Genomic DNA, 16,066 nt, shown 5'->3' with positions numbered 1-16,066 from the left:
GGGCCTCGCGTCCCCGTGTGGCCCTCACACAGAGCGGCTCCGGCTCTGATCCTGGTGTCGCTGCTGTAGTTAAATCTCGGAGCGTCTGATTGAATTCAGTTTGTATAGATCTCCCTCCGTGGTGTGTTTGGCGTCGTCGAGGCTGCCGCTGCCGTCGGCAGACGTTAACGGGGAAACCTCGGCGGCTCGACTGAGCTTCTGAGCCCGAGCGCCACGCTGATAATTCCCTCAGTGTGTCGGTGTGGGTGTCAATAGGCGGTGGGAGGGTGGGAGGGAAGGAGGGAGACATGGAGGATTACCATTATTGCTCCTCTAAATGACTGTTATTCAGGGGGTTGTTGTTACAGGCCTGTTATTTGGAGCCCATTACATCTGTCACCAAGGTGCAGCGGGGGGAGCGTGTAAGCTCCAGTCCGCCGCTCAGACGGCCACTCTCCCTTCGCCGGTTTAGAAACGCCAATTTCCTCAGTGGGAAACCGCTGAAAGAAAGAATGACCCCAAAAGAGACGAAGAAAGAACCCCGGGGAGCCGCGTCACACATCCGCTCCCAAAACGCCTCGGCATGTTTTAACCAGGCGGCCTTTTATTCAGCTGCCACTGAGGAAACTCCACCGCAGACGAGGAGCGGACACGGTTTCACCTGGTTTTAATAGAAATCAGCTGAAATGCAGTGTCGTGTCTTGATTTGCAGATTTAAGATTCAGACAAACGACCGACTGGATAAACAAAAAAACAGGAGAATGTCTCTGAGGGAACGAGGCTGTGACGATCTCAGGAACCAGGCCAGATATTGACAGAAATCATTAAGTGTTTTACAGAAGCTTAAAATTGATTCAATGATTTTATTTTTACAACATGAATCAATCATTATTTTAGCAAATCTTTGTGATTTAATTCCCTGCTGTTATTGCTCCTGGATCAAGTTGTTAATTTGACCTGAGTGTTGAATAAGATCTTTCTGTAAGTTTGAATTCAGATTCAGTCGTTACGCGTGTCAGCTCCATCAGATTCAGATCATTTCACGTTTCCTGTAAAAATCAGCTCGTGAATCTTTGTTTTCTCACATTTCTAAAAACTGACGCTGATTTAAAAAAAAATATCGGAATGTCTGATTGGAACAAAGTCAGATTTAAGGTTAAAGTTTGAACTGTAATCTGTTATTTAAAGTTTCAGCAGCAGATTTGTAAGTTCACACACAGGCTGTTGTTCAGAGTCTCTTAACCAGTGATATGTGCTATAGAGGAGTAACACATCACTGATATGTGGATAATTTCACTTTCCCATTCAAATCGGCTTGTTTCAGTCATTATCTTCATTCTAATGAAGCTGTTTCTTTGTTCTTTATTTTTACATTTAGACACTAAAAGCAGCTTTTTAACTGTTTGCATCAGGTCACAAGAATAACAAGAGAATAGCCACTAGTTCAATGTAAGTCTGTGTTTCTTTATAAATCAGCTTCTGTCGCTCGTTTTCTTGAGTCATTTTCTTGACACAGGTGCAGACGCAGGATTATGTTTGTCTCAGAAAACATTCCTCAGTCGAGGGGAAGCTGAGAACAAGAGGGATTATCTCACCCACTGGCAGGAAAGACAGATTTTAAGGCTGAATGTGAGAACAAGTGACTTGTTAAGTGGGATTTTTTTGCGGCGGACGGAGCAGAGTGTGAAAAAGCGGCGGTGGACGGCGTGAGCGGGTCAGGAAGCTGAAACGTTGCACTGGGCTGTGAGGAATGTTGGTATGTGGCTCCAGCGAACATCCAGAGCCGCCGAGCTGCAGATCCACTGTGGAATGTGTGTGTGTGTGTGTGTGCACATCATCCGACCGGCAGCCGCTCGTCGTCCTAATAACCACCCGAGGACACGTACAAACAGAAACACATCTCGCTGGTGCACAGAGCAGAAAGCGTTGCCGTACCGGAGTGAGATTTGAGAGCTCAGAGAGCGGCTGCAGGTTTGGCTGCAGAGCTGCTGGAGGCGCTTTTGGAGACAAACCCGTTCGCCTGGACCGACTCCAAGAAGAAACAATGTGCTGTATTCAGAGCCCCTGACGAGGGAGGGTGAACAATGTTATATATATAAAAAAAGCAGTGCAGCTGGCGCTCTAATGCACAGCCTGTAGATACAGTTTCCTCTTTGTGCCAGAGCTCCGAGCTGAAGGTTTAATCTCACATTTGATGTAAAGATTTTCTGACACCGCAGCTGCAAAAAAAAAGTGCTCCTGAACTTCCTGTATTTTTTTAATTTAACCTCAAACCTCAAGTTGAACCTGAAATATTCTTGAACAATTAAAAGACAAAGAAACCTCACACTCAAATAAGTCCGAACAAATCCCAGAGCATCACCTGATAACAACCACGTGTGTGTGTTTATATAAATTATATTATATATCTGACCTGTCTGAGCTCCACAAACGATTTAAATCCATTTAATGAGGCTCAGAGTCACACGCACACTGTAGATATACATTCAGTCCCACACGTCATCCTGCTGCCACAAATAATCACTGCAGCACCAAATGTGGAATAATCTGCCACCGAAAATAGTCCCAGACAAATGCTCTGTTTCCTCTTGTTGTCACTGAGCCATTACAACGTGTGAAATGTCTTCAGTGGGAACCGATGAGCTCGGAGCTGAGAAACGTCAGCGGAGTAGAAAGGTGTCGAGACCATGGACGTACAGAAAATATTATTTTAAATCCAAACTCATAATCTGCAGATTTAACTTGAAACGTTTTCTTCACGTGTCTTTTCTTTTAACAGTAAACAAGGATTCTCGGAACACTTCATTCAGTCTGAAACACTTTAAACTTCTGTTAAAACGAGTGACAAGAAAACTCAAAATTATTTTCTTCCTCGTCGTTGATTGTCGTGGCGTCAGAAGCAGTTTGTGCAGAAACAGGTTGAAATGTTCTCAGTGCAGATTTTAGTCTGAGGATCTTTAAACAGCGGCAGGAGGTCTTTGTGCAGTGTCACTTGTTTCTACACTGCAAAACATCTGTTTCCTTAAGCTCCCACAAACAAAATGCTTTTCTTATGATGAAGGAATATTTCAATCTGTTCCAGTTGTTTGGAGGATTTTATAAATGAGGGGGTCTGAGTCTCTGAATTAAAAAATACTGGAAATAAAAAAATACTTTTTACTGTGCTGCAAAATTATGAGTTATGCATTGCAGTGTGTGTGTGTGTGTGTGTGTGTGTGTGTGTGTGTGTGTGTGTGTGTGTGTGTGTGTGTGTGTGTGTGTGTGTGTGTGTGTGTGTGTGTGTGTGTGTGTGTGTGTGTGTGTGTGTAATGTGGCATCCACATGCCACCCCAGTCAGAAGCATTTGCACGTATCAAGATGTGTGAGCGTCTGTTTGATCTATGAATAGTGGAGGTTTTTTTTCAATACGTGGCTCAGGAGGGGGGGCTACACCCCCTCTCCTCCCCCTCCCTCCCCCTCCTCAGTTTCCCTCTGAGAGTTTTATCCAAATAAGAAAATGTTCCATGAAGATGTTTTCTGTCCATCTGTGTTTTTGTCTTTTGGAAAGTTCTCGTTGTTTCTCTGTGATGAAACGTTTTTTCTTTCTTTTTGTCAGAAAATAACAGGTTTTCTCTCAAACTTTGCCACAAACGAAACTTTCAAACCCCAAAATAACTTGATATGAAAAGAAAATATATCTTTTTTTTCTGCTGTGGAATTTTTATTGCAGAACATGTTCCAAAGTCGTAGAGACACAAGAATTCACTCCATTGATTTCTCTTCATGAGCATCAGTCTTATTTTATTTGTCATCAACATATGATGACATAGAAACAAACATAAACGTGGGATGATTCACCGACGTTTCATTTTAAATCTTTTCATGCACATTTTCATGTTCTAGTGAGATAAATAGAAACCAGTGGTTTTGTCGTCCTCATATTCAGTCGCTCTGTTTTGTGCTAAATGAGTTCAAATGAACACAAACTGTTTGAATTCAGTTTTAAACTTTATTCAGATGAAGCTCTCGTCTCTGCTTGTGTTCAGACACTGAACAAGGAAACGTTCTTTATTTAAACATATATTTCTCTCTGATGAATCAGAAGATATAACGTTCTGCTGTTGGTCTAAAATTAAATGTTTTTTTATCTTTATCCGTATCCAGAAATTTGAGATTAAACTCTAGAGAAAATGTGACGTTGTTCCTCAGGTGAAGTCTGAGTCTCGAGCTGATTTGTAGAAGGCGGTTGTGAATGAAGACTGGCAGTGATCACCACTGGTTGAGTAAATACGTCCGTCTGAGAACAGGAAGTGTTCGAGCGTGGCTGCTCGCCTCATCGGCCTCTTTCCCTCCACGAGCTGTAATAACGTTTTCCTTTCATAATCCCTCCGACTCTCCCATAACTCCACTTTAAATCCCGACCGTTTTTGGTTAAGATCTGTGGATCAGTCGCTTTCTTTTCCTCCTTTTTTGATGCACTTTCTCTCTCGGGCTCATGTGGAGAATGAGCCTGGTTTTGTGGTGGTGGTTCGGGGGCGGAGCAGGTGTAACCGACCCCAAGTTTGGGTCTAATCCCGGAGATGCCGTCTAACCACATTCCCACAGTAATAACTGTGCAGCTCTCGTCGGCTGAAAACCACGTAATGCTCCTTTAATGCACCTTTAATCCTGCACATGAAGATCTGAGCTGAACAAACCAGCGCTGAGCCCATGTTTGTGCTCGTGGCGGTTTGGTTTCCCTCCGCTCGGCCGGCGGCGGTCGGCCTCTTGGTTGGTTGTTTGTTTGGTGCGTTTTTGGTCGGGGTGGGGGGGGGGGCCTGGCAGACACATTCCTCCCTCCTGAGAGCGAGAGAGAAGGAGGTGAGAGAGGTTGAGTCTGAAATTCATTATTTCTTTGTTAAATTCTTTTCCTTCCTTCCTTTTGTCCTTCCTTCCTTCTTCTTGCTTCCTAAACCTCATCCGTCCATGCATCCTTCTTTACTTCTTTCATTCCTTCGGTTTCCTATGTTTTTTCCTCCTTTTTGTTTTCTTTACTTTTCCATCTTGCCACCTTCTCTTTCTCCTTCATTCCTTATTTTTCCTTCCTTATAGATTTCTGTATTCTTGTTTATTTCCTTCCCTCTGTTGTTTCCTCCTTCTGTCATTTTCCATCTTATCTGAAAACCTTAAAACCTCAAAATTCTTCTGCAGCGTCGTCGGTTTTCTTCTTGTTTCGAGACGTCTTGAAGAAATCTTGTTTTTTTTTGCGAAAAGTCAAATGTCAGACATATTTCCTCCGCACATCTCGGACTCCTCCGACACCAGGGGGACGATCGTTGTTAAAACCTTGTTCGTGCTCATTAAACTCTGCGTTTAGCTCCAGTGGAGAAACTAGAATCTGTGCAGCTTCATATTCTGATTGTGTTCATCTATAAAAAGTCTGTGGTCAAACATGAACTGAAGTGGAAGATGAGAATCAAACTGTGTTTGATTGTTGCTGTGACCTGTTTGTCCTTCACACTCTCACCTCTCGTCTCCTCTTCCTCCCTCAGGATGAATTCCATCCTTTCATCGAAGCCCTGCTGCCCCATGTCCGGGCCTTCGCCTACACATGGTTCAACCTGCAGGCCCGCAAGAGGAAGTACTTCAAGAAGCACGAGAAGCGCATGTCCAAGGAGGAGGAGCGCGCCGTGAAGGACGAGCTGCTCGGCGAGAAGCCCGAGGTCAAACAGAAGTGGGCGTCTCGCCTCCTGGCCAAACTGCGCAAGGACATCCGGCCAGAGTTCAGGGAGGACTTTGTGCTGACGGTGACGGGGAAGAAGCCGCCGTGCTGCGTGCTGTCCAACCCCGACCAGAAGGGCAAGATGAGGAGGATCGACTGCCTGCGCCAGGCGGACAAAGTGTGGAGGCTGGACCTGGTCATGGTGATTTTATTCAAAGGGATTCCCCTCGAAAGTACTGACGGGGAGAGGCTGGTAAAGTCTCCTCAGTGTTCGAACCCCAGCCTGTGTGTGCAGCCGCATCACATTGGAGTTTCAGTGAAGGAGCTGGATCTGTACCTGGCCTACTTCGTCCACACAGGTCAGTCCCGCCCTCCTTTGTGTGTGTGAGACGCGGCGCTGCTTGGTGTGTGTCTGCCGCAGCTCTGATGTTTGACATGACGACACTGTGACATCATTACACACAAGCTCACACAAGCCACACACACAGTTCTTCAGTGTCGGTGAACATCTCGTCAGCGCAGCTTCACTTTTCTGTTTCAAGTGTCTGTGATGAAGTGGAAATAAGGAAATAATTATTGATTTGGAGTTTTGATGAGTGTTGTGGTGAGATATTGTGTCTCTGTCAGGTGACCTTTCATGATCCCTCAGAAATATGTTTTACAGTGACAAACAAGATCATGTTTACATCCTTTCATACGAGAAGCAGAAGAGCTGGAGATGATCAAATAATCAAACCAATTAAAAGTCAGTTTCAACTCAGTAAACACAGTAAAAGTCTCCAGCAGACGTTTGTCAGGATCAGGAGTCGTTTCCCTGTTTCCTCTGATTAAAGTTCACGTGTCTTTGTGAGGATGAAGCTCTGCTCGCTGCCTCTCGACTTGTGGCTGCAGACGCTCGTGTTATCTGCCGCAGACAGCCGCAGCTTCATCAGCGGTCAGCAAAGCAGAAGTCTGAGGAGGAAGAAACGTTCCTGCCAAAATACAACTCGCGCTGGCTGAGCAGAGCAGAGTGTTCTCTAGATGAAGCTGGCACATCCTCGCTACGACTCGCACTGTAAGAAAAACACACAATTATCTGCTGTGTGATTGCTCAGCACGTTTCCTGATGTCAGACTGATGCCACGGGAAAATGATTTGATGATTTATGTGGTTGGAATATTTGCGAGCGGCGGTGGCAGCAGACGTTTGGCAGATGGTTTAAACACTTGGCTCCGAGCTCAGGTGAAGTTTGTTTGAGTTTTCTTGGAAAAGAAAAACAGTTTCCAGGTAGAGCAGGTAGAATTGGTTCAGATTCAGATTCTTCAGCAGCAGCTCCCAGGTCTGTTTTCTGCTCTTTTTATCACTGAACTTTCAGAGAATGTTTCCATTAAAAACGTACTTAAATAATATATTCTGGTTTATTGACTTACAGAACCTTTTAGTTTAGGTCGTACAGATTTTAGAGATGTGAAGCGTTTGAATAGCAACATAGGCACTGGAGGAACATTGGTATTGAGTTTGAAGGGTTAAGTTCTAATGTTTCTAAAGTTGGTCCTTCACCTTCAGGTGCGTTTAGTCTGTTCCTGAGCTTTCAGTCGTATCACATGATCATCAGCAGAAGCTTCATCATAAAACCAGTGTTTTAAACGTTGATTCAGACGAGATGAAAACAGGTCTGTGCTTTTTCTCATGTCTGCTGATGAAGACCATAAAGAGTTGTGAGAGCTCCAGAACAGCAACACGATGGACCTTCAGCCCGCGTGTCAACTCGTTCGTCACCGTGCTGTGATGATAAACACTTTTTAAAATGACATGAAGGTTTTAAAGACTTGATCCCAGTTTCACAAAGTGCAGATTCTAACGAGACCTTGTTAATCAAAGCGTTTCCTCCGGTTCCCGTCGTGTTTTCATGGAGGTAAAGTTTCAGCTGTGATCCGTCGACAGCCGAGCACATGGAAAGATCTGTGACCCTGAACCTTAATTACAATCATTTCCTCTGGCAGACTGAAGCCTCTCTGAGCCCAGAGTTTGCTCCCGTCTCCCCGCGGACGCTGGGCTGTCGTCTGAGCGTGTTTTCACTCCGCGGCCGCAGTAATCAGCTGCGTGGCCGTTCACACTGAGCTCTCTTCAGTTCCCGGCTGAAACGCCGCCGCTGCTCTGTGGATTCATTCTGAGGTGGTTGGAGCAGTCGTTGGTCTTTAAAAAACCTTCAATGACTGGCACCATGTGAGAAACTCATGGAATAAACTGGTTCTCACTTCCAGCAGCCGCTCGCTGTGGTCACAAACACAAAGGCGAGGGTTTGTGGTGGAGACAGAAGCAACTTTAAAATGAAAAACTAAATGTGCATCTTCTCCCTCAGAGCCAGGATTTAAAGCCTGGTCTTGACAGAGGCTTGGCAGGATTGTGTCTGGCTTGAACGAGGTGCGAGGGGGAAGGCCGAGGCTGGACGCCCACAGAACCCCCCACCCCGGGGATCAGGTTTCATGCTGCCTCTTATTTAAGGCGGCGGAGCTTTTCTGGAGCAGCGGTGTTTATTAAAAGCCATGTGAAGGCAGGTTGACCTTAGGGCTCGCAGGGCCGGAGGCGGGGTCTGTCGGGGCCGCCCGAGTCGGTAATTAAATTCATCCCCATACCACTGACTCAGGGTGGGGGGTGGATAAAGACCAGCAGTGTTGCCCGTAGAAACCGCAGCGCACGACCAACCATTTATTATTTAATCCTGTTAAAGTTCAGCAGCAGAAAACTCAACCAGACGAAACCTGGAGACGATTTTAAACAAAAAACAGAAATCAGTTTGTTCTTTCACCTGCTGCTTTTTCAGTGTTTTCATTTTGAAGCTGTAAAGAGCTGCGTCAGTCACAGCTCCCTCACTCAGTCCGGCAGCTCGGCTGCTTCGGGACTCGGCTTTGGTTTTGTCCGTCACGGTCTTCGGCATCGAGCTTCCTGACACCTCCGTCTTCCTGGTGTGACGTTAAGGTGCAGGGGACACGTCAGTGTTTCTGCCTCCTGACGACAGAGCAGCTTGTTTCATGCATCAGTGTCTGGGAGGAAGTTCCAGCTTCAACCTGAACTCTTTAGTTTGTCTGTTTAGTCTTTTAATTACAAATCATGTGAACTTTCTCTGCCTCATTTCAAACCTTTCTGAATCCAGTCAAGAAGTTCTGTCTCTTAACGACATCATTATGAAAATCAGACTTCATATTTCTTTGACTTGGTCTTCATTGGACTCATAGATGCTCACATAGTTTAAATAGAACTGGACTCATGATACCATCAGTGAAGCAGGTTCAAACAAGTGTTGACCTCAGGAAATAAGGTGGAGAGCTGAACAGGAAGTCACTGCTGAGCTTTTCAAATTAACACACTTTCACTCCCTGCAGTCAGTCACACACACACACACACACACACACACACACACTCAGCAAACCCTCCATTCATACGTCTGAGCACTAGCTCTGAGTGTTGTGTGTGTGTGTGTGTGAGCACCCGGGATCCTCAGGAACAAGTGTTCAGGAGGTCAGAGGTCAACCCTACCCCCTCATCCTTCCCACCCCCCCTTCATTGATTTACGAGCTGCTGCATGGCGGCGGCGGCGGCGGGTGTCACTTTCACAGGAACGCTCGACATGTGCCGAAAGGTCAGAGATCACAGCGTTGAGGTCCTGACCCCTATCATCGGGCTGTTTAACCTCTAGGATAAACACACACACCCCCTCATTAGCAGCCAGTCATGCACACACACACACTCACAGACTGGAGGCGTGTGTGTGTGTGTGTGTGTGTGTGCGTGCCTGTGTGTGTGTGTGTGTGTGTGTGTGTGTGTGTGTGTGTGTGTGTGTGTGTGTGTGTGTGTGTGTGTGTGTGTGTGTGTGTGTGTGTGTGTGTGTGTGTGTGTGTGTGTGTGTGGGGAGCTGCTGGTTGGTTTTCGTTCGGGAACAAAAGGTGGAAAAGGGTCGACTGGTTGACGTCTGTGATTTAGAATCATCGCAGGCTGAAATAAAGACGTTAACATTTACTGCAGACGAGATAATATTTATGTGCCACTAAAGTCAATTAAACATAATTAGAGAGATGAAATCGTAAAAGTTTGATCGAACAAGTTTTTACATCAATGCCAGCGACTCACTTTCCAGAAAAGATGATCCAGCAGAAGAGGATTCTTCACTTTATCAACAAAACATCTGATATGTACTAAAACTGAAAAATGTCTCTCAGTTATTTTATCTGCAGCTGAAACATATGAAACATTTCCAACTCAAATCGGCTTGTTTACTGAGTTTAGAGGAAGAATTAACATAAGATGAACATAGTGTTTCTCACTTGTTCGATGTGTTGAGTGAGTTCAGGGACGTATGAAGACGTGAGACGGGGACGACAGCAGAACGATTCTTCAACGTGTCGATTCCTTTCATTCTGAAGTTCTGACTCGACAACAGGAGTTTGTTTCTCTTGGTTTCTTGTGTTTTTAGTTCATTTAAAAATATCACTTCTGATATATTTGATTTGAATAGGGTCTTACATTTTTTTGTCTCATATTTAAGACTAAAAAAAGTCTTAAATATGTTTTAAATATCGTGTACTAGGTCTCAAATAAGTTCAGTACGGTCTTAAACATTTTACATTTATTTAAAACGACTTCTGTCTCACTTTGAAATTAGTTATTGTTTCATTAATAGAAAGGTTTTGTCCTCATGTAAAGTCTGTGTGTTGTTTCTCAGTGATACAGATATGAACATGATCTGATAACTGATCTACAAACACTCAGAACTGATCTCAGTTCAGCTTGTGTGAGACATAACCTGGTGTTTCCAGGTTTATTCTCGACTCAGCTACTTCACCTTCAGATGAAGTGATTCTGAGACTCTGATATTCATCATAGATGTTAAATTTCATCTATTCAGGTCTGAATGAACCTGAGATGCAACGGGTTGAAACCTGCGTCAGGATCTGTTTTCTCACTTGAAGCTCGGTGCAGGTCAGAGGGCCTGTGATTGGTCGGAGCGGTGACTTCACTTGTTTCTAGAGGAAGCTCCTCCGGCAGCACAATTGGAGGATATCTGTGTTTCGGTGTGATAACGAGCCGCCGGTCCGACCTACAGAATGTGAAGGTTTCTAGAGCCGCCACCGTTAGATGTTTATCTGCCCGTCACCTTATACGACCCCGAGGGGCTGATATCAAGCTGTGTGTGTGTGTGTGTGTGTGTGTGTGTGTGTGTGTGTGTGTGTGTGTGTGTGTGTGTGTGTGTGTGTGTGTGTGTGTGTGTGTGTGTGTGTGTGTGTGTGTGTGTGTGTGTGTGTGTGTGTGTGAAGACGTCTGACCCAGTTGCCTCTGTCCTCCTGAGCTCTTAAAGAGATTTGGAGCTTCGTCTCGAGCTGCAGCTCTGAGTGACCTGTTCTCTCCACCAAAAAAAACAACTACACAACTCCACTCCATCTTGACTTCTTACTGCCGTCTGACCTTCACCACACAATTGACACACACATTTATCTGAGCACACAAACTTTTCCCTGAAACTTAATTTCTTCAGCCTCAGAGACTAAACTTCAACCTTATTAGTTAAAGTTCCTGATTTGCAGCTCCTGGATTAAAGTGAAGGTTGATGTGATTAGTTTTTACTCTTGAAGGAAGCAGCTTCAGTGTCGGACGTCCTGGAAGTGACGGACACGTCTGAAACCCCCAAAACTACAAACAGGCAACCAGCAGAAAACCAACGTTCCACTTCATTTACTCTCCATCAGCTGTTTTCTTGTTCGGATCATATTGTCTGTTTATGGGTGGATTAGTTTTCCCTCATTAATGGTTCGTAAGGAAGTTGTTGTGAATGAGTTGCAGTCTATGTTTTGTTCAGTATGGGACACTTTACATTTCCTCCTCTTCCTCCTCTTCCTCCTCTTCCTCCTCCTCTCCCTCCTCCTCTTCCTCCTCCTCCTCCTCCTCCTCCTCCTCCTCCTCTTCCTCCTCTTCCTCCTCCTCCTCTTCCTCCTCCTCCTCCTGCTGCTTGTCTTGCTGCTGTTCTCTGGTCGTCATGTGGGGCTGTTTAAGGCAAACGCAGCGTAAAACCACACACTCAGCTGTGGTTCCTGAAGTACACAGTGTAACCACGGGAACACCCCCACCCCACCACCAACCAATGAACACACACACACACACACACATTGTTCCATTCACGGTCATTGAGCTTTGAACTCATTCATAAAAATGAAGCCACTGTTGCAGCTGATTGAACCACAGAGTGAAGAATAAACCTGACGTCAGGTTCACACGTTGAGAACAAACCATCAGCTGAGGATCGTCTGTGACCGTGTTCTCAGCTCGTTTGGATTCAAAGATATTGATCAAATAAATGGCTCCTATTTACTCATAAATATTTAATGTTGGACAGAAATACAGAGGTTTAAAAATCTGTTGATGTCACATCATATTTATACAACTGACCTGTTGTGTCCTGAACTCTTCCTCTTCTGAGATGTGTAGCAGAGTTAAACCACAGAGGCAACTTTACATGAGCGTCAAACGGAAGTGAACCGTTCAGACGGTGAAGAATCAGTTGTTTGATTTAAAGATCTAAACTGAATATGTGCGGCCGACTGTGAGGAACCTGCACATAGCAACGAAAGTTAGAAACTCATCGTTTCATGCGACTGTGTTTTCCTGTGTCAGCTGATCGCTCGCTCTGCGACACGCCGACGTCAGGTTTAATCCCATTTAAATCGTCTAAATCGACTCCGTGTTCCAGTTTAGAGAAAATCTCTGATCTCGCAGCAACACGGGAGGAGTTAGAGCCGAGTGGTTCCTGAACACAACACAAAGAGACAGCACACACACACACACACACACACACACACACACACACACACACACACACACACACACACACACACTCTCAGCATGTTGCCACCTCTCCCTGTCTCTGTTGATTTATGGCGTCTGAACTTGAACTCTGACCTTCATAAAAATAAACAGTGTTTTGAATCGTTCAGGAGTAAATGTAATTCTGCAGAGACGCGGTTCAGGTCTTCGTGGGTCCAGAGTTTCAGCCTCGTACTTTTACTAAAGTAAAAGATCTGAATACTTCACCAGCTGATCGAGGCAGCGGTTTCCCAGCAGCTCTCATCTTCTGTGATGTGATGTGAGTCTGGTGGGGCTGGACGTCCTGGTTCCTCTCTCTGGCTTCAGAACGTCCATCGTGGCAGAAGGACGGTGATTCTCAGTCGTCGTCCTCATGAGACGCTCAGAAGCTTTTCTCCTTTTAACCTCTTCTCATTTTTCTGATGTTTTCTTCCTCTTGAACATCTGCCCGACTTCACTTCTTTTCTCTTCAGTGTTTCCTCTTCTTTCATCCGTCAGTGTTTTCTTTTCTTCTGTAAATGTCCTCGTCTTTTCTTCTTCTTCTTCTTCTTCTTCTTCTTGTCCTCCTCCACCTCTTCCTGGACGTTGCTCCCATCTAAAGGTCATCCTCTCTGTCTTTTTGCGGAGGTCATCCTGCAGGAATGTAGCTGCACTGCCGGTGGTGAGTTGTGCCAGCTGCTGGGAATAACTGTCTCTGTTGCTAAGGAAGAGCCCCCCCACTTCGGTCCTTAGCAACAGAACCCCCCTCTCACCGAGCCCCCATCGTCAGTCCCGACTCTGTCTCCGAGTGTTTCGTGCCAACAAAATGGAGTCTGGCTCCTGTGCAGCGTTCGGTTTGCTGCTGTTTTTAGACAGAAGGAAAAAAACTCAAATTAGTTCAAGAAATCTCAACAAAACGGTGAAAGAAAAAAACATTAGTTACAAGTAAAAGTCGTGAATTAAAAGTTTAACACACCTGTAAGAGTTTCAAGAAGAAACACAGTCATGTTTCACTGAATGATGCTTTCTGAAACCGCAGCAGTTTACATGCTGGATACTTGTGGTTTGTGGTCGTCTGTCAGACTCACAAACTGGAGCTGAGAGCGAAGATGTGGCCTCAGAGGCTTTGTATTGAACTATGGGGAATATAGTGTGTTTGGAGTTTGACTCATTCTAGGGACTGAAGGTCGAGATCACTGCTCCTCTGACGCTCAGAAGTTATTCGTTTTTAAATTTAGCCTCAGAACTTCATGGAATTCTCCTTTAAAAGTACTGATGAGTGAACCTGTTTGTATGAAACTGAAGGTTTTCATTTCTCATGTGAAATGAAAACTTGAATCTGTAAATGAACAAAATGAAAGTTGTGATGTGTCGTTGGTCTGATCCCGACAAAGTTCTGCTCTGACCTTTGTACGGTTTCATGACCTTTCACCTCTGCACATGAACCCACTCCTTTAGATTCTTTTTGAAGGAGTCTGTGACCAAGTCTTTGTGTGTGTGTGTGTTTCTGTGTCGGAGTGTCCGTCCATCTTGAAAGGCTTAGTGAGAGAGGAGCTGTGTGCCAAAAAACTCCCATAAACCCTCTGTTTCTCACACACACACACACTCTCTCTCCCATTGTGTGTGAGGCCGTGGGGACGCTGCCGTGTGAAGCCAGCGTCGACATGAACCAGGACAGCTGCGAGCGTCTGCAGGGAAACTCTCCACAGATGGTGGAAGCAGAGAAACTCCAAAGCGCCGTATGGCTGCTGAAAAATACACGAAGGAGGAGAAGAAGAAGAAGAATCGGGTCGGAGCGGCGGGATCAGGGTGGAGACGGTTCTGAGCGCGTTGCCGGTCGTTCACTTCAGATTTACTCTGTTAGGATTCAAAACAAAATGGCTGCTGGTGATGATCAGAGACAGAGACGCAGACGTCGAATACTTTACTGACGTTTCAGATATAATACAAATATTTTTTCAGGTCTTTCAGGAAGATGATTCCAATAAATCCAATATTTAGAAAATACTGTCAATATGTTATTCAATACATGAACTAAATATTCTTTTGGAAATTTGACTGATCATTTTCTATATTTTTGTTATATCTTGTATCTCAAATTTTTTGGGATATTTTACAGATGTTTTGTCTTTATTATTTTTGTTTTGAGTTTTTTTAAACTTCTGCCAGGTACTTAAACTCTTATTTTATCTTGTTTTAAATAACCAGAATTAAAACAGATGTGAAAATTCACAAATCCTCAAAATGAGAAACACTTTCATGACGACATCACAGTTCAAACTTATTATAATTTTCTACTGCTCAGAATTAATAAAACATTTTAGTTGTAGGTTACAGTGAAAACTAAATTCAGATAATAACAGAAAAATGAGAATATAAACAATTACATTTTATCTTTTAATATCAAAAGCATAAATACTTGAATAAAATTAAGTTTGTTTCAAACCCTAACATATTAAATGAAAGATATTTCCGATTCTGTGTCCTCGTTAGTTTAGTTTGATTGGACTGATGATTTGATTAATTAAACTCTGAATATTCAGCAGTTTTTCATGAAGACTTGGCAGCGGAACGCGGCACCGCATGAGTCCCGCATCACCAGATATCCCTTCACACCCAAACACCAACACAACAGTAAAAATACTATCCTCAGATTTTTTATTTTTATTTTGATCTCCTGGAGTCGAACGTCCAAGAACTAAATGTGAACACGACCGTCTGGGAGTTGCTTCTCGAGCTTCTTTAGACGAGAAATGGACAAAAAGTCCACGGAGCTCCTGCTGTGGGAGGATTTGTCGACGGGAGGAGGAGGAGGAGGAGGAGGATTCAGAAGTTAACAGCCAAAAATAAAAGGTTCAGCAGAGGAGAGAGAGGATCTGCTCGTCCGTGAGGATGAGGATGGTCGTCAGTGGGTCGACCAGAGAGAGAGAGGGAGGAGGGGGGGGAGGAGGAGGAGAGAGAGAGAGAGAGAGAGAGAGAGAGAGAGAGAGAGAGAGAGAGAGAGAGAGAGAGAGAGAGAGAGAGAGAGAGAGAGAGAGAGAGCATCCCTCAGACTGCAGGCGGAGAGTCGAGCTCTTTGCATATTTGAGGAAAACTGTCCGACTCTTTGGCCCGAGTCCAAGAGGTGAAGCACACAAAGAACTCATTCTGTGGAACCAGGACCCTCTCCTTTGTTTTGGTTTTCTGTGTGTGTGTGTGTGTGTGTGTGTGTGTGTGTGTGTGTGTGTGTGTGCGCACGCCTTCAGTCGACACCGTCAGATGTTCATTTTTAATTATTGACAAGTGAAGGATTAGCGGAGGTGGAGGTTGGGGAGCTGATAACTGAATTATTGAACTGTTTCGTTGCAGCGCTGCCCTCGGTCGCTCGGTGAGATGATGCGAGCGTTGGGTTGTGGGGGGGCGGCGGTGTTAGTGGCGGTGGTGAATAAAGGAGAGCGGGCAGGATAATGAGGCTGTGGCAGCTCGTCGTGCCAAGCCACAAGGCGCTGGCAGGCGCTGAATCCCTCGCTGTTTATCTCCACAGAGCGGCTGCAGACGCTGCTGCGGTCGAGAAGGAAAACTTTGAAAATTGTAAGTCAGGAGAGAGTGTGTGTGTGT

The 16,066-nt window shown here is 44.9% G+C and overlaps 1 protein-coding gene across 6 annotated transcripts in view; it reads left to right on the top strand.

The window, feature by feature from the left end:
* nfia (nuclear factor I/A) overlaps positions 1–16,066 on the top strand; it is a 133,367-nt gene that overhangs the window by 43,040 nt on the left and 74,261 nt on the right. For all 6 annotated transcript variants that reach the window (XM_047343165.1, XM_047343168.1, XM_047343167.1 and 3 more), the window contains exon 2: positions 5,490–6,018. In XM_047343165.1, coding sequence (XP_047199121.1) covers positions 5,490–6,018 — 529 coding nt within the window. The remainder of the gene's footprint in view (positions 1–5,489; positions 6,019–16,066) is intronic.

The sequence above is a fragment of the Hippoglossus stenolepis genome, chromosome 14 (assembly GCF_022539355.2).
Source record: "Hippoglossus stenolepis isolate QCI-W04-F060 chromosome 14, HSTE1.2, whole genome shotgun sequence".
Lineage (NCBI taxonomy): Eukaryota > Metazoa > Chordata > Actinopteri > Pleuronectiformes > Pleuronectidae > Hippoglossus > Hippoglossus stenolepis.
Note: the sequence above shows the minus strand (reverse complement) of the source record. Positions and strands in the feature narration are given on the sequence as shown.